The 17998-nt window shown below is 53.1% G+C and overlaps 1 protein-coding gene and 1 pseudogene across 1 annotated transcript; one reads left to right on the top strand and one right to left on the bottom strand.

Annotated features, from left to right (window-relative positions):
- Positions 1–592: 592 nt before the first annotated feature.
- Positions 593–10143, bottom strand: LOC148055593 (trypsin II-P29-like; annotated as a pseudogene).
- On the top strand, positions 10135–13852 carry LOC148055592 (trypsin I-P1-like). The gene is made up of 5 exons (XM_087757168.1): positions 10135–10458; positions 10893–11061; positions 11671–11924; positions 12717–12853; positions 13598–13852. The coding sequence occupies exons 1-5, from the start codon at positions 10419–10421 to the stop codon at positions 13745–13747; spliced, it is 750 nt and encodes a 249-aa protein (XP_087613294.1). The 5' UTR covers positions 10135–10418; the 3' UTR covers positions 13748–13852.
- Positions 13853–17998: the final 4146 nt, after the last annotated feature.

Below are 17998 nucleotides of genomic sequence, written 5' to 3'. Positions count from 1 at the left end.
CAACAGTTAAGCCGAGTAGCCTGTGCTGTGCTGTGCTGCATGTGCCATGCGTCCCTCAGGCCTGTGCTGTGCTGCACATATCCCTTGGCCACAGGATAACCTCAGACAGGTCATTGTAACGGGGGAGCTTGTGGGCAGCTCCCACTTGGCAGCGGCTATTATGCCACCTGCCTGGCCTTGCCTTTATGTAAAGGTGCCCCAAGAACTTCTCACGTGAACATCCTTTCTCTTTGACAGCGAGAATGATGAGCAGGGTTGGCTGGAGTTAAATGAGAGGAAGTCTGTGGAGTGCAGGTGGAAGAGAGACAGCAGGAAGAAGGTGGGGAGAGAAAGGGAGGCAGAGAGGGGAAGGAGGGTTGACGGAAGTGAATACAATGTAAATGAGAGTGGAACGAAGAGGGAGGCAAGGAGGAGTGGGGTGGCAAGGAGAGAAGGCAGGACAAATAAACTCAGAGAGTCTGAGAAGCGGAGGAAGGGAAGGCTAGGAAGCAGAGGAGGTACTGAGAGGAAAGGGGTCATCCTGCCTTGCACAGCACCGGCAAGGAGGAAAGCAGGCCCCTTCTGTGCAGGGGGAGGTTTGTGCTCAGCTCCCTCAGCAGCCTAGCCACTGTGTTTCACTCTCAGCACAGTAATACATGCCGGAGTCATTGAGAAAGGCATGCTCTATCAAGAGGGTCATCCCGTCTCCTTGTATCTCGCTGCTCTTGAAATGGCTTCGGAAATCCTCCTCAACATTTGCTTTACCACCTTCAAATGCAAAAGCCACTAGGCTCAGTCTGGAGTCCTTCCCCAAAGGCAGCTTGTACCAGTACATAGCTGTGCTGGAGGATTTCTTCTTGGAGCAGCTCAGATTCACGGACTGGCCTTGTTGTATGACTGTGTCTGGGGACTGGTCGAGAGCCAACGCTGGAAGGGAAAAGGAGGAAGGTTGAGGAGGAGGAAAAAATGGGAAAAGGTGAACTAGGCACTGTGGGTTGGTAGCGAAGAGGGTGAGAAGGAACAGGACAGGCTAGGGAGCAGCGGGAGGGGTGGGACAGCTCTTCAGATCATCAGGTGCGTTTCCACTCTCTCTCCCATAGACAAGAAACATTCCTGGGCAGTTTGTGTCCACCAAAGGAAGCATTTGGGAGTTGTGCACAGGAGAAAAACCAGACAGCCATTGGTGGAGCTTCAGGGATTCCTGCCCACCTCATTGATTGCCCATCCTCAGCACAGGAAGCTTTGGGGAAGAGAGCGCTGCCAGCAATGGGGTACGCGGCTGGGACAGCAGCAGTGGAATCGCTGTAGGTGCTCAGGGGCGAGTTGAGTTCACTTACCCATAGGAGCCAGCATGGCCACAAAGAACCAGCAGGGAACCATGGGGGAAAAGCCCCTGTCCTTTCAGGGACCTGCCTGTCGTAGCTGCCCAGAGATATGTGAAGAGGAAGCACTGAGTGAGGATGAGACACATTGGGGTTGGGCAGGACGTGAAATGTGAGAAAGGATTGCCTGGCTGAGAACACCGGGGAATGACGCACACAAGCACATGAAAGTATAAGCCCTGCAGAGGTGTGTGTGTGGGGGGGGGGCAGTGCGGAGGGGAGAAGGAGGTTGCATGGACAGAACTATGCTGAGGTTGCATGGGAGTCTGAGTGTGCGCAAGGCAGAGGAATGCTGAGAGTTGCCCTTCTCCTTCTGAAGTCCTTGAGAGCTGGAGGAATGAGGTATGAAGGACACAGATAGGTCCCTTGCATTTCCCCATGTATTTTCCTTTGCTCCCCCGGCCATGGCTGGTTCTTTTTTTTTTTTTTTTTCTTTTTCTCCCCTGGCTGGGTGAGGGCTCTCTTTCTCTCTGCAGTACTGTGAGCACAGCAGTTAAGGTCAGTGAGAGGCAGGACCAGGAAAGACACCATACCAGCGCAAGCGTTCTGCCTGCTGAGGACTCTCACGGGCTTTGCAGTGAAGCACTTGCCCCATCCCTTTCTCTGAAGAGCAAAACAGTGCCTGCAGCTTCCAGCTTCTCTCCTGCAGGGAACTGTGAATCCCACGGCAGTTAGTCTCTCTTACTCTCTGCAGCAGAGCTGGGAATGTTGCTGAACATCACAAAGGAAAGAGTGCGATGGGGGTCTCAGCTGCCAGACACTCTCCCTACCCATAACCCCTCTCATCCTGGGACCAGGACGGGTAGGAAAAAAGCAGGCCAGGACTCCCTTCACTGGCTGCTTTCCCCAGCTCTCTCTCCTCCAGAGAGGGACTGCAGGGACAGGAGCTGCTCCACGTCCTGAGCCTTTGCCCACTCCAGCCAAGCTGGTCACACACATGCTTGAGTACTGGAGGTGCCACAGGCTGGTGCAGTGATCACTGTGACGGGGATGGGAGCTACGTGAGGGGTCAGTGTGTGTGTGTGTGTGTGTGTGTGGTGCGTGTGCGCACACGTGTGTGTATGTGCGCATGCATGCATCTCTGTGTGTGTGTGTGTGTGTGTGTGTGTGTGTGTGAGTGTGTGTGTGCGTGCAGGGCTCCCTCCAGCCCTGGCCCAGCAGAGCTGGTGAGAGGGGTAGGAGAGGAAGGTAAATGCCTGGGAAGAGCCCAGGGACAGTCAATGTGCTGGCATGGGAAGGAAGAAAGAATCGCATGTGGCCCAAAGGGGGAGGCCCGAGGGAGAAGGGGTGCTGAGGATTGGAGCCAGGGTGGCCTCTCCCTCCGCCTTCCTTGCTGACAGGCAGTAGCCCACGTTCCTCCAGAGATGGTTCGTCCCTGGGACCTGGGGCCTAGCTGGGGAGAGCCTTGGGTGTCTCAGCCTGGTGCTGCCTCTGGGGCAAGGGCTTCTGGCAGCTCTGCTTCAGGAGCACACTTTGTCTGGCAAATTCAAGGAGCGCTCAGGGACTGAGAGCATCTGTGTCATCGCCCCCTCTGCCCTGTGAATCAACCTGCCCAAAGCGGTTTCCTTTTCTGGCAGGATTGAGCTTGTCCTCCGGAGGGGTGTGGGGGGTGCCGCTGGGATGCAGCCGCTGAGACCACTAGGGTCTTGAAAGCAGCTGTACAGTGCAATTTCATTGACTCCTGCTCTACCCGTGACCCCTTTCCAGTGAAAGGCATGGGGAAAACTGTACGCAGGTGCTAAGCAGGAGACGCTGGATCAACAGGTGGAGACTGTGGTGTTGCACAGTTGTCTTGCGTGCCAGACAGCATCTCCCTCTCCCCACAGCTCCAGCATGAGCTGAAGCACCCGTGACCGCGCCTATGCCTCACACTCCATGAAGGATATCTCAGCTGCTCACCTTGGTGGACTGTGAAAATATAGCCGAGCATCAGCTTCCCCTGGGGACTTCCACTCTCTTTTGCTCTTCAGCACCACTGGAGCTAAAGCAGAGTAGGCAAGTCAGGGCAGCCCTCTTGTCTTGCGACAAGCAGCAGGGGATGCAGTGGGTGGGCCAGGCCAGATGCTAGGAAACAGCAGAGCTTCCCAACAATCCCTTCTGAAACCTCTCGGGGACTTTCTCGTCCTGGTCACCAGGGCCATCCCATGGCTCACCTGGGATGTCTGCTGCTGTGGGCAGGGACAACTCACAATGTAGCTCCTCTTGCCTCCCTCACCCCTTTAAGCCACAGACCCCACTGCCTGCCAATACAGGGCAGGTGGAGAGACAGCCAATGCGAGTGACTCCAGGGAATTCCTGGGTTGCCTCCTCCTGGAGGTTTGTGATCTTGATAAGCCCGTGTCCCAGATAGCTGGCGTTGTGGCTTGCAAGCTTGTGACTCCCACAAGGTTCCCAACAAATTCAAATGTAGAAATTGCACATCAGCCCTCCTCATCCTCCCCACCACCACTCCCCACCCCCCCCTCCCGAGTTGCTCTGGTCTCTGTGCTCACCAACGGGCCTTGGTTTCCCATCTGTGGTTCTGCGCAAACTCAGAGCCCCATGGCTCCACGCTGAAGGGAGTGGAGAGCTACACATGGAGGAGGCGGAGGCCTGAGTTTGTCTTTTGGGGATGAGAAATGGGGAGGCAGTGGCATAAAAGGGATGCATCCCTGTTTGAGCCATGGCTGTTTCAGCCGTGCACATGAAGACTCCTCAGATGTGTTGCATCCACCCCTCCTTTCCATTGAGCCTGAGAGGCCTGGCCTCCAGTGCCCGCCAAGCTTATTTACCTCATGCTGCAGTGAAGTGGTTATTTTTCTTCTTTTCTCTGAGGATTTTGTGGATCTGGGAGTGGGAAGGACTGCCTCGATGCTGTCTTTCTCAGCCTACTCCTGGGAAGGCAGGCGTGTCTGCAGATTAGAGCCAGGGGAAGCGGCCCAGACACCCACCTGCTTTTCCTTGGAGGGCAGTGGGTTTGGGGAATTAGCGCAGGGCATGCCTGGATGTCGGGTTCCCTGAGGAGGAGGGGGTTTGCAGCCAGCTGAAGGAAAAGCCTCCCACAGTCACTTTTGGGGAAAGGGTCGGGGGCTATTTTTTAACTAACCAATGGGGTTGAGGTGGCAGGTGAGCATAGATCCCCCTCTTGGCTGGGGGAGCTTATGTCAGGCGAGGGCGGCAGAGGGTTTTGGGAACCTAGGGGTTAATGGGTGACCAGGGACAACGGTTTGGCGGGGCGGGGGTGGGGCGGGCGTTGTGCCTGGGACTCAGCTTTTGGAGCATCTCAGTGAGGTGCCGGATGCCTGCTGAGCCGGGGCTGGAAGCCCCTCCGCACACCTGGGAGGAGCTGGGTGCGGGTCGGGGACGTGAGGGGAGTGACAGGCACACAGGGCGGCAGAGAGTCCTGCTCTTGCAGCAGTTACCGGTGCTACCTCGTGGCCAAACTCTTAACTGCACCGGTCCAACCATGCATTCGCTTTCCTGGGGTTCAGTTATGGGACAAATAAACCGCCCGGTACATTAAATGGGAGAGTTGTCTGCACTCCGCCTCAAATCTGCAGCTCTGCTGCAGATTTCAGTTCTCCTTCTGCAGATTTTAGTTGTCCTTCTCTAAGCCTATACTCTTTCCCCAGCAGACTGTCAGTAGCTTTGACGGCAACGCCGGAGGGTCTGGTGGATTCTACAGCATAGCGTAAGTTGAAACGGAGTTTCTGCTTGGGTTAATATTAGCCAGTGTCCCCACACACAGAACGCAGCCCAGAGGTGGCCAAGCAGTGGCGGAAGAATGCACAATAGCTGGATCAAGTCAGCTCCAAAACGCTAACCTGCTTGGTGCAAAGCTTAAATGGGAATGCTCCAGAAAATGCTGGGAGAATACAGCTGACTCCTCCACACCTCTCTGGAAAAAAAAGAAAAAATCCCCTGGAGAAGCTATTCTGTGCAGAGGCTGAGCTTCTGGTGGAGGGGGACTGAAGGCATGCGACTAGGGAACTGGAAACCTGAAAGGCACGCTACTTGAGGTCTGGGGACCCTAGGGACACAGGACCTGAGCCACGGGCCTCATGGAGAAGGGACCCAGGCACACGTGACTCCCGGGATCACGGGATCCGCGGATATATTACCTGCAAACACGGGATCCATGGGCAGGACTATGCCATTTCCAACCGAGTGGTCTAATAAAAGCCCCCTGATTCTTCATTCCCTCTGTCCCATGGCCGCAGAGCAAGAACATGTCTTTCTCTCACCAAGAACGGCTATGGAGAAGCCCAGATGTCTGTGAATATGGACGACCATCTGCCCCTGCGCTTGGTTTCAGCCAGCTGCATCGCACCTGGAGTGAGTGGGGGACCCCACTTCTGAAACTGGGGAAGAGCTGGGCGGTCAGAGGTGCAGGTGGGAAGGGACCCTTGGCAGGTCCCAGTCTTGGAGCGGGCTCTCTGTAGTGTTTTCAGCCTTGTCCCCTGGCATCTGAGTTTTGCCTGCTGCCCCTTGCTCCGTCACTCGGAATAACTGAGCTCTGGTGTCTCCTGAGTTGATCCTGGATCTTCTTGGACCCTCTGGGCTACAATGACCCACCTCAACCACCCCAAAGCCTCTCCCTCTCTCCTTCCCTCTCCCCCTCCCTCTCCTTGTTTCCCAGTCCCTTCTCCACCAAAACCGGATGCTGGATCTTAGGCGCCACAGCCTCCCTTGGCCACACTCCTCTCTAGATGCCCGGGTTCTGGGTGTTGGACAAGGAAGAAAGAGGAGGGCAGGAAAAAAAAAATCTACCAAGGCAACTGGAGAATTTCCAGGACGCAGGGAAATTTCACTCAAAGGCTGGAGAAGGGAATGTGCATCACCGTAAGTTGCTCTCTGGATCAGATTTAAAGATTTATCCAAGCAACACAGGAACCAGCTATAGGGGAAGGCAGGCAGAGGGGATCTCTACCTGAGCATCCTTTCTGGGAGATCCTCGTCCCTGAACGCAAGAGGAGCCATCTGGAACGAGGTGCTCTGAGGAGTCTTTATGTTGCCTAGGAAAGCTAGGTATTTGGCTTCCCAAGCAAGCCCCTTCCAGAACTAGGGACCATTAGGGCCAATGTTCCCATGATTAAAGCCCCACCCTCGCTTCCCATCTCAGCCTGCACAAGAACAACACAGCAGCACTGTCCGATAAAGCCACCTTCTAACAGACGTCTTTGACAGGTCAGCCCTGACCTGACCCTTCCCATCCTGCTCAGAAAGGACTGAGCTCCTCCCAGGACGCCCTCTATGCTCCAGCAAATGAAGGGATGAGCTTGGGTACCTCTCCAAACTGTCTTGCAGGACTTTGGCAGCCCTGACTATCCCTCTCTGGGTCGTGGGAAACACCCTGGCAGAGGCATGGGAGCAGAGAAAGACAGCACCCCTTCTTTGCTGACCTCCCCTACCCTCAACAGTTCACTGTTACTGCAGTCAGTGCCCAGCAGATGTGGCTGGACCTGCTAGTTTGGCTGAAGTCCGCTCTCTATCAAAACTCTGCTGGAAGGGTACTGTGTCACAACAGAAAACCTGGAGAGGAGGAAGCCTACGCACACTCTGCCAAGCTCTGACTTCTTACACTGTGCAGCCTGAGGCACCCTGCGGTGTGTGACCCAGGGCTCTGTGCAGACATCAGTGCTTACCTGGCAGGAGTCTTTCCCACCATCCAGGAATCCTACACACATCGCGTTGCTAGTGATCTGGCCTGGGTGAGCCTCCTGGCACTTTTGGTTACTCAGAACTGGAGCTCTCAGTCACCGGAGAACCTGAGGGAAACTGGCTGCCGGGGCAGCAGGGAAAATTAGGTTTCCTCTTGGGACTCAGCACTGTCAGCGAACAGAAAGACCTGTAGACCTATATGCGAGAGCCATCCAGCAAAGCAGGGCAACCCTTGACGTGCATGAGCAAATGCGAAGGGCATTGTTGACTGAGGCACACTGGCAGGGCAGTTTGGGGAACTCACAGGCAGAACATGGAAAGGCTGCAAAGCAGGAGTGAAATGTACACGGAAGTCATGAACGTGGCGCTGAAGCCGGAGAAGTGTGACCAGGTACCTGCAACATGCACTGATACTCACAGCCACTGCTCAGTGTGTTTCCTCACCTTGAAAAAGGCACTCGGGACCCTCCTTGGCACAGGAGCTGGGCAGAGCTGTGGGTTGAATGTCAGCACTGCAGTCCATGGTGGTGGCCAGCTTGATCAACACAACGCCGGTATCAAGGCTTCTTGAATCGTATCTAGGATGGTGAATGATTAACGCGGCACGCCTGACTAGTTCACTGTCTTCCTTCACGTAATGTTGCGCTCTCCCATCCTGCCATACTTGCGTATGGCTGCAAAATTACCAGCAGGGAAGAGCAGCAGTTAACCATGGGTAGAACAGCTTGGTGCCACACGGGGCCTGGCAGACCCTCGGAAGAGAGTCAGGGAGCGTTGGCCTAATGAAAAGTGTATGTGTCACAGAGCTCTAGGAGCTTCCCGATTTTATGAAAGACAGAGTCTGGAGAGTCTTGCTAGTTGGCGTCCTGTCCGACGGATCCCCCGCTGGCAACCGTGGCAATGGTGCGAGCATAGATGGATCACCTCAGACACCTCGAGCAATGCTTAGGGAAAGAAGGTTACATTTCCTATTGCAGAGGAGCATGATCCTTGATCTGTGCTCTCTCTGCAGAGGTATGCCCGAAATTCAGGACAAGGAAGATCCATGGAGAAAGTCTGGAGGAATGAAAAAGAAGGGAATAGTAACGGTAAGCCACGTGGGCGTGCAAGTATGCACAGAAAGGCATGTTAGGATGCACAGAAAAGGATGCCAAGACTGCAGGACTATTGGAAAGATCATGTAACGCAGTGAGACACAAGGCAGTGTTTCGCCTTTGGTGTCAGGTACACCATGCATCGCCACCTTGGATTCTCTTCTTTTGCTAAGCACCATATTGCAAATCGGGTGGCTTTGCAAGGTTTGACCGGAATCCAGATACACGACCCAATCCCTACGTATGATTTCTAGCAGTGAGCAGCTGAGAGGACCCACTGGCTGTTGATGAACGAACCGCCACAGAAGTGATACCCGGCATTCAAGGACACTGGTAGGGAACGGAATGCTCGAGGCAATTGCAGCCTCCCACAATCTTGTCATCACCGGCATCCCCAGGAAAAGCAACTGAGAGAAAGAGGACTGAGTGTCACGGCACCAGGTCTGAATCCCTTCTCTTGAAGTGTAGCAGCAGCCAATGAGCTACAGGGGAATTAGCAAGAGCCAAAAGAGTGTGAAACTTGAGAAGCCTTCACAGCAGCTCCTGAAATATCCTCCGGAGTTCTCTCTGTGCTACGCTGAAGCAGGAGGCTTTGTCTTTAGCACCCGGAGTCAGAAAGAGAACAGAAAAGCAGAAGCTGCCAAAGAACTTCACAAACGAAAAGCGCGCAGCCTTCACACGGGCACCCTCACTTCCGTGGCACCTTTGGAACAGGAAGCAACAGCTGGGTCATGGTGGGAAGCGCACGGCGCACATTTGCGTGGGCTGGGAAATGGAAAATGGCCAATGCAGTTGGGAGTGCCAGCAGAATTTTAATTTGCTGGGGGAAGCCAGGGGTGAGCAAGAGGGGAAGGAAGCCCTGGTAGTGAAGAAATCGGAGAGAACATGAGGGCTCTGCCGAGTTGGAGGCTGACGTTATAGCAGAATGTAAGAAAGAACACGAAAGGGATTTGTTGAAACCACTAGAACAGTGGCCTCCAAGCAGTTTGCATCACGCACGCCTATTGGTAAAACATTTTTGAGGATGCACCCCCAGTCCAGGTGTATTTAGTGACTGATAATTATATACGTATAGTACTGAAGTTCTAATGTTTTCTTCCCACACCCCAGTGCATCGTCTTGCGCACCCCCAGGGCTGCATGCACCCCACTCTGGAGACCGCTGCACTGGAACATGGTAAACCGGGAGCCTGTCTCTGACCGTCGACTACAGATGCAAAGAGCAGAAGATGCAAAACCCTTCCGCACACCCTCCCCTGGCCTCTAGCAACTGGGGACTTGATGTTCCTAGGTCAGACGGGATGTCTTTCAACCAGCTCCTCCCAGGCAGGAGAGACTTGGGAAGAGAGAATCAGCGGTCCCTCCCCCAGCGAGCTCTGTGAGATGTACGAGGACTAGCCGCAGAAACTCCTCCGCTTTATGCTCCTGGGAAGCTTTATCTCCGTCAGCCCACGGTCTCACCAGGTTTCCCTTTCCCAGGATCTTGCATCAGCCTGGACAAATGTATTTACTTGATCTGAGTCCAGTGATGATACAGCTGACTGAAATACTTGCACTAGGAACATGGATTCCTAGAAATGCAAGCTGCCATTGCTTGTCCATTGATAATATCTCATGCCATTTCAGCATCTCAAAGCATAGGGCTTCTGTTTACAGTCACTTGAGGTTATCCCACGTCTTGCAGGAGCTAACATGATGAAGTTGGAAGCTGCTTGGGAAACGATTATTCCTCAAACGCATTAAGCGCTAGCAAACCCAGCATAATGACAGAAGTTAGCACTCCTTCAGATGAAGGATTTGAGAAGATCTCATTAGTTGTGTTCACAGGATTTTTGTTCGTACGCATTACATCCATAAACATCGATGTTACACTGAAATTCGTCTGCTGCAAGAAGCGTCTTACAGTCCGTTACCTCCAATAGTCAGCTTCCGGTAAAAATATGCACTTTTAAGAATGACACCATGAGCACAGAGGAATCTCCAAGGGGTTTGAGGGTTGCTCTCAACAGGTGCTGCGTACAAGACCGAGACAGGCAAACACCTACACATCTTGCAAAGCCCAAATGTATTTTTAAATGGAAGGCTGCCCTCTGAAATAATGTAAAATACCTCGCTGTCTTAGGAAAGGTTTATGATTAACCGATACATTATTTGTGCTTTCTACCAGTGGCTGGTAAAGCCCACTTTTGGATCTTCAAATTTTCCACTGTGTACTTTTTGTCTGGAGAAAACCTTGGACTAGAGATAAGGCCATTTCAAGAAATGTATTTCTAGCAGCTCACGCTTCCAGTCCCCCAGCCTGGGCTTGAGGCTGTGTCAAGATCATGAAATACATACTGTTTCTCACCTTTGTTGGTGTGGCTGGTGAGTACATTTCTTCCTTCTATTTGTGTACTTTATAAGGAAGCTCGTTTTCTGAGCAAATTTGCAAGGTAGTCTGTTGGGGGAAAGTGAAGTCCAGTTTCAACTAGCAAAAGTTCTAAGGCAGAGCACTGCAACTTCTTTTGACTGCTGCCTGGTCATAATTGCTTGTGTCACAAAATGCCTTCATAGCAGCTCTTGAGCCAGGAACACTGACATGTGTCCATAGCTTCAAAAAAAGCCTTAAGGGCTGTGAAGTCTAAAGATAACACCTCTGGCCCAGGAAGTCCCAAAGCTGCTGTACATTTTTGGACTATGGGCGAGTGCTACCGTGAGTTTTTATAGAAGGAGAGCCACAAGTGAGATGCTTCCGTCGGTCAGAGGGGCACAAGATTCCTTATGCCACGTGTTGACATATGCCACTTCTTATCTCCCAGTTGCCTTCCCCCTCAACGCTGATGATGACGACGACAAGATTGTGGGAGGCTACACCTGTGCAGCGAACTCTGTCCCCTATCAGGTGTCCCTGAATTCTGGGTATCACTTCTGTGGAGGCTCCCTCATCAACAGCCAGTGGGTCCTGTCAGCTGCTCACTGCTACAAGTCGTGAGTGGAAAACATATGTTCTTCCGTAACCTACTTCTTTCTTCCAGTTTGCTTCTAGCAGGGATTCTGAGCTGTGGGATCCAAATCCGTAAGTGGCTCCGTTCTGACAGGACACAAGCAAGGAATGGGTGGCTCGTTCAGGAAGCTGGGCTGAGGCATCATAAGGGGTTTTCCACTTGTGCCAATGCTTCTGCGAATGCAGAGCAGTGTCTGAAAGGACAGCGTGATAATCTAGCAAGGAGTTATGGGCTGTGATTTCTTATAAATTGCATTAATCTCGCTACAACTTAGTCACTGGAGAACAGGGAGAGGAGCGAGGTCAGGGTGATTGCAGCTTGCCTTTCTCCAGACTGTTTCTAGAAAGCACTGTTATCCATTCAGCTTGTCCCAGCTCAAGAAAATAAGCCTGCAGAAATTCACCACCACCTGCACTGGGAGTGGGTAAGATGTCAGTGTAGATCCGTGGGGCTTATTGCAGGGCAAGAAAGACAACCTGCATGGAAACAGCTACTACCATAGCGATGTTGAAGCGAGTGCATACAGTGACAGGGAGGTTCCTCATAACCTCTCGGTAGCAGTAAAGTCTGTGCCATTCCTTCTCTTTTCCAGTCGCATCCAAGTGCAGCTCGGGAAGCATAACCTGGCACTCACAGAGTCGTCACAGCAGTTGATTAATTCAGCTGAAGTCATCCGCCACCCTGGCTACAGCTCCAGAACACTGGACAATGACATCATGCTCATCAAGCTTGCCAAACCAGCCCGGCTCAACCGAGCTGTCCAAACAATTCCTCTGCCTACCAGCTGTGTGACCCCAGGCACCACATGCCTAATCTCTGGCTGGGGCAACACACTCAGCAGCGTCAGTGAGTACTCTGTGGGAACGTACAGCATCACGAGGGCCCGGGAGACACTCTGAGACCTCACAATTAACTCCAAACAGTACAGGGTAAAGCAGAGAGAAGCGCTGTGGGACAGGCCTTTTGGAGTGACCGGTCTCTGGCGGACGGTAACCATTCCGCTGCTTCAAAGGCAAGCCTTTATAAGGTGCTTCCTCTTGTTCTGTCTCACGAACGTGGAATCACTTCAGTCATCCATGTGCCGCTCGCCAGGATGTTCACGCTGCCATAAATTTTGTGGCCTGGCGCTACCAGCTGTGCCCCAGCTGGTAGCATTGTCGAGCACTAGCGATGTAACTAATGTCAATGGAGTTGTCAGTGCTCTGAGAACAAGATCAAAATCTGTGACTGTGGATCTAAGAGATCCATTCTCTTCCATCGACGGTCAGAGGTGTGGATGGTGGCTGGTGTCTAGTCCGCTGAGGACAACTAAACCTGCACCAGAGGAGAGGATGGTTTTCCCGAGGCTCAGGTTTCCTCCAGCATACGTGCTATCAGAGTAGCTCTTAGCTCCACACTTGCCAACTGATGATTGGTATCAGAAGAATTAACGTGGCTGCAGTGTAGAACGGGGGACCCATGGGTAGAATCTGTTCCGTCTAAAGAAAAGGAATCCATGCTGCAATTACCGTTCAGAGGAAAAATGACGCCTGCTAAAAGAGGATGTTCAGGGATTACGTTTCTGCTAGGAAAGATCTTCTCCGGGCTCTGGAACGAACTCAGAGGTGTCCTCAACCATCTCTCCCTCTTTTCTTGTAGATCCGTATCCAGATACCTTGCAGTGCCTGAAGGCTCCTGTACTCACCTCAAGCGAGTGCACCGAAGCCTACCCTGGGCAAATTACCAAGAACATGATATGTGTAGGATTCATGGAGGGAGGGAAAGACTCCTGCCAGGTAAAACATCTGCCTCTCCTTTCCCATATGTTTCTCTCCTGCCTGTTGCTAGTAGAAGAGGCCATCATAGTAGAGAATCTGCGGTATTCACTGCACTGGCACGTCCGAAAGCTCTTTTCTTGAGCAACAGTGGAGGCTTAGGGGGAGAGTTGCTTATTGAGCGAGGCTAGGTTTTTTCCACTCAGTTAGTCATTGTCCCTTTTTTGAGGCAGCGAAGACCTCTGCCCTAACTCTCCACAAGCAGACTATGCCACCTCCTGCGCCTTAGGCTATTTAAGACGGAGGAGTGCTGCACCAGAGAGTCAGTAGTAATGACGGTGACTTCAGAGCTTCGGGCACAAATGTTAGTTTTGGACTGACGGAGAATGAAATAGCCAGCATGCCAAGATCCAGGCAGCCTGGAAAATGAACACACCTGACAATTGCTCTGCATTTTACATGCGCCTAGCTCCGTGGCAATATTTGGCAGAATAATGGTTAAGACACACCTATCCTAAGCGTCTGCCAAGGCCTGCGTCCCTCAGAACCAGGCAGCTTACTCATCCTTAGCTGCGGTGCCCTTGGAGCTAAAGTAAGGCACAGTAGCATCAGGTGTAGAGCGGTAATCAGAAATGACCTTTGTAGAACTTCCGTGTAGAAAAAGCCCAGTGGAGCTCCCTGGAATGTTCTGGGATCTCTGGGATCTCTGGCTCATCACCTAGGCGGACACCATTTGCTGAATATCCGTATCCTTTATGTGCGCAGGGAGATTCCGGCGGCCCAGTAGTCTGCAACGGGGAGCTCCAGGGCATTGTGTCCTGGGGTATTGGATGTGCGCAGAAAGGCTATCCCGGGGTTTACACTAAGGTTTGCAATTATGTCTCCTGGATTGAAGAAACCATGTCTGCCAACTGAGACACTCTTGTTCTGCGTGACCTGCTGCTTCTCCTCATCTTCTTCTTCTGTTTTGGGACTGGACATACAAAAAATATCAAAAAGTAAAGGCTTTCAGGCACCCCTTCTTTGTGCACCGTTTCTCTGGGTACTTCCCTAGGCTATGGTATGGAGGACAGAGGCAGGGAATGTCACTCTGCGGAAGACATTTACTCTTTTCAGCACCTCTCAACTAGCAGGATCTCGGAACATTTTGCAGCAACTTTTTTGCTCAGGTAACTGGTCGTGCTGGGCTTGCTTCGTTTTCCTGGAAGAGTCAAAAGGACAGAGGTGTTCCTGGGTTCTGGTTTTCACTTCTCCTAACCCCAGCTGGCACTGGAACAGAGAGTCCATGAAAAAGTTGGCTGCCAAAGTTGCCAATGGGCTGTGTAGCTGTCTCCTAGAGAAGAGAAGGGAAATAGAGAATTTGAGTGAAAGAAAAGGATAGAAAAAGCAGCGAGTAGGTGAAACGGGGAGAAATGTAAAAGAAATCGGACACTGGAGGAAAGGGAGGGAGAGAAGGAGAGCAGGGCATGAAGGAACAAGTGCCATTTGCCTACCGAGAGGTTTGTGCCCGGCTCTCTCAGATGCTTAGTCGCTGAGGTATTTCTTAGGAGAGTGATAGGTGCCTGAGTCATTGGGATAGGCGCAATATAGGAAGAGGATCAGACGGTAGCTTTGTGTCCCATTGCTCTGGAAGCACTTGCTGAATTCCTTCTCGGCATCTGCCCTTGTCCAGAAGAAGCCCTGAGCTGTAGCCTGGCATCCTTCCCTTCAGCCTGTTTTCACCTGGAGACAGAGTTCTCACCCGGGAGCAGCTGAAAGTCACAGGCCCCTGACCTGTGATTCCCTCACCCTGTCTTCCTCTTCAGAGTTTCCGTGTGCTGTGACTCACAGAATCATAGAATCGTTTGGGTTGGAAGGGACCTTTAAAGGTTGTCTAGTCCAACCGCCACCCTCCCCCGCAATGAGCAGGGACATCTTTAATGAGATGAGGCTGGTCAGAGCCCCGCCCAACCTGACCTTGAATGTTTGCAGGGATGGGGCATCTCCCGCTTCTCTGGGCAAGCTGTTCCAGTGTTTCACCACCCTCATTGTAAAAAATGGCTTCCTTGTCTCCAGTCTAAATCTACCCTCGTTTAGTCTAAAACCATTACCCCTTGTCCCCGTTGCTGGGGGAGGAGTGGCTGGAGAGCTGTCTGGCGGAAAAGGACGTGGGGGTGTTGGTTGACAGCCGCCTGAACATGAGCCAGCAGTGTGCTCAGGTGGCCAAGAGGGCCAATGGCATCCTGGCCTGGATCAAGAATAGTGTGGCCAGCAGGACCAGGGAGGTGAGAGTGCCCCTGTAGTTGGCACTGGTGAGGCCGCACCTCGAGTCCTGTGTTCAGTTTTGGGCCCCTCACTACAAGAAGGACATGGAGGTGCTGGAGCGTGTCCAGAGGAGGGCAACGAAGCCGGCGAAGGGTGTGGAGCACACGTCTTATGAGGAGCGGCTGAGGGAAGTGGGGTTGTTTAGCCTGGAGAAGAGGAGGCTGAGGGGAGACCTTATTGCTCTCTCCAACTACCTGAAAGGAGGTTGTAGTGAGGTGGGGGTCGGTCTCTTCTCCCTAGTAACGAGTGATAGGATGAGAGGAAACGGCCTCAAGCTGCGCCAGGGGAGGTTTAGGTTGGACATTAGGAAAAACTTCTTCACCGAGAGGGTGGTCAAGCATTGGAACAGGCTGCCCAGGGAAGTGGTTGAGTCTCCATCCCTGGAGGTATTTAAAGAACGGATAGATACGGTGCTTGAAGACATGGTATAGATGGACTTGGCAGTGAGAGGTTAATGGTTGGACTCGATGACCTTAAGGGTCTTTTCCAACCTGGACGATTCTATGATTCTATGATTCTATGATTCTATCACAACAGGCCCTGCTAAAAAGTTTGTCGCCATCTTTTTTATAAGCCCCCTTGGAACCCAGATTTCACATTCTCTTTGTGCTGAGGAGCGAACAAACTTGTGCCTTCCTCCCCCCAGGCTGAGAGCTCTGGATAGGATCATGAAGTGGGGCTAGGGCTTCTCCACCAAGCCCAGGTGAACACACACACATGGCCCAGGGCAGGATCATGGGATCTTCCCAGGGGGATTATGGGATTAATCCCCAAGTGGATTATGACCTCTCCTCCTCTGGGGAAGCTATCTGTGCCCTAAAACCGGGTGACATGAGTGCAGAGCAGTCAGTTCGCAGGCTGGACCTGTGTGGGCAGAGGTTTGGGCTGATAGCTGAACATTGGCCCTGCGCAGGGGTCTCGAGTGGCCCCTGCTTCACACTGGGCAAAGGGTGACATCCACTTGTCTTCCCAGGGCAAAGGCAGGTTCAATGGCAGCATGGTGGTCAACAAGGCTTTGAATGGCCAGGATGCAAGTGGCACGTGGGAGAGACCCCCGGCCTTGGTTCCTCCTCCTGCCCCAAGGGGCACAGAGGGGGCACCCATCCCATCCTGAGCTAAGGAGAGAGGGAAGAGGGGGTGCGGGCAGCCAGGCTGGGTTGGTCTGGTCCAGAGAGGTCCAAGTAGAGTGGAGTGCAGCCCCAGTGGCTGAAAGGGAGCTGAGCTCTTGTGTGTGGTGGAGTAAGGAGCACTGGACGTAAGTCAAGGCATGAGGACACTCACATTGGACAAATCCTGGGGCCCTGATTTAAGACTGGAATCCTGCGTGATGGGACCCCACTAGGATAATCTCTTTGAAATCACAGGGGGTTTTTAAGAACCCCAGAACTGGTTTCAGCAAAGGTGTTCACCTCTAACACCTGAACCATGACATGGTCTGCGTAGGGAAAAGGGAGAGCGGGCACCTTCCTTCCACAGAGAGTAACTTTCTATCCCCTTCTTCCCGTCACCAGACAGGGTTAACACACCTTTGTCTGTCTTGGCAGGACTGCAGTGGAGAACCAGCAGTCTCGGTGAGTAAGACAAAGACCCTCTCACCCCAACATTCCCCCAGTCTTCTTGAAAGCTGTACTGCCCTGGGGAATGCACCAAAGGCTCACAGAGGTACTTGGCGAGGGCGGGATCCAAGGGTTTCCAGTCTGCCCTCCGCTCAGGTAAGGGCTGGCTCTAGAACTGGAGCAGGTCTCCCCGGGCCTGGACCAGGGCAGTCTGGAAAGTTTCCCCAGATGCAAACCACTCCTTTGAAGACCAGGCCCTGTCCCAGGGCTGCCTCGCTCCTCTGGCAAAGGGTTTGTCCCTCTGCCTCAGTAGAATTTCCCCGTCCCAGCTTGTGCCCATCACCTTTCAGTCCTTTCCTGGGCTCCTCCAAGAAGAGTCTGTCTCTAACGCGTCCTCAGCTCCCTCCGGGGAATGAGAGGCTGCAGGTAATGCTCCCCTGCCTTCTCGTCTTCTGGCCGGACAAACCCACAACCCTCAGCCTCTCCCCACCTGCCCTGTGCTCCAGTGCTCACCGTCTCCAAGAGCCCGCTCCCAGACATCTCCCTTGTCCTGGGGACACGAGTTGGCTCCAGTCCACCGCTGTGGCCTCCCCCGTGTGGAGCAGGGTGGGAGAATGATGCCCCTCCTGGCCCTGACACCTCCATTCTGCCTAGCAGAGCCAAAGGTATGGTGAGTTGCTGCCACAGAGCACCTTGTGGCTCCTCACCTACAGGACCGTGCTCCGTCCCTGCGTACCTTTGAGACTTGACCTACATCGCAGACCTCGGTGTTTGGGTCACAGGGCAGTGGCACGACTCGGAGAGCCTGATGCACAGCAGCGTGCCCATTCCCTGGCGACTGGTGCGGACAAGGAACCAGCGCGCACACAGAAGTGCTCGGTGGCATGGTCCTGCTGGCGCTCTGGAACTTGGAGCCCCTCACGCACAGAAGCGTGCTGAGACCCGCGTTACCAGTGAGGCACCTGTACTCTCGGCAACCTTGGCTTTCCAGCTGGTGGAGAAGGGCTGTGTGAACTGGTCCACATCCTGCTTACCCATGAGCTGGCGTAACAGGCTGAAAGGAGACGAAATGGCAGAGGCTGTAGGAAAGAGGAGGGGGACAGGTGTGAGAGAGGACAGAGAAGAAAGGGGAAGGGGAGAGAGAGAAAGCGAGTAGAGGAGGAAAGTGAGGGGCAGAGAAATGAGGGAAGGCAGTGAGAAGAAGAAGAAAGGAGGGTCAAAAGGTGATTCAGAGATGGGAAAGAATAGGAAAGAAATTAGTGGTCAGGCAGAAGACAGACAGAGGATCCCACCACTTTCCTTAAGT

This window comes from Nipponia nippon, unplaced genomic scaffold (assembly GCF_047370975.1).
Source record: "Nipponia nippon isolate SJK-2023a ecotype South Korea unplaced genomic scaffold, ASM4737097v1 scaffold_2, whole genome shotgun sequence".
Taxonomy (NCBI): domain Eukaryota; kingdom Metazoa; phylum Chordata; class Aves; order Pelecaniformes; family Threskiornithidae; genus Nipponia; species Nipponia nippon.
Note: the sequence above shows the minus strand (reverse complement) of the source record. Positions and strands in the feature narration are given on the sequence as shown.

Excerpts from the sequence above, each read along its gene's own strand:
- LOC148055592 (XM_087757168.1), top strand. The coding sequence starts at position 10,419 with ATGAAATACATACTGTTTCTCACCTTTGTTGGTGTGGCTG. Across the intron at positions 10,459-10,892 it reads CACCTTTGTTGGTGTGGCTG|TTGCCTTCCCCCTCAACGCT; the intron begins GTGAGTACATTT and ends CTTATCTCCCAG. Across the intron at positions 12,854-13,597 it reads GAGGGAAAGACTCCTGCCAG|GGAGATTCCGGCGGCCCAGT; the intron begins GTAAAACATCTG and ends TTATGTGCGCAG.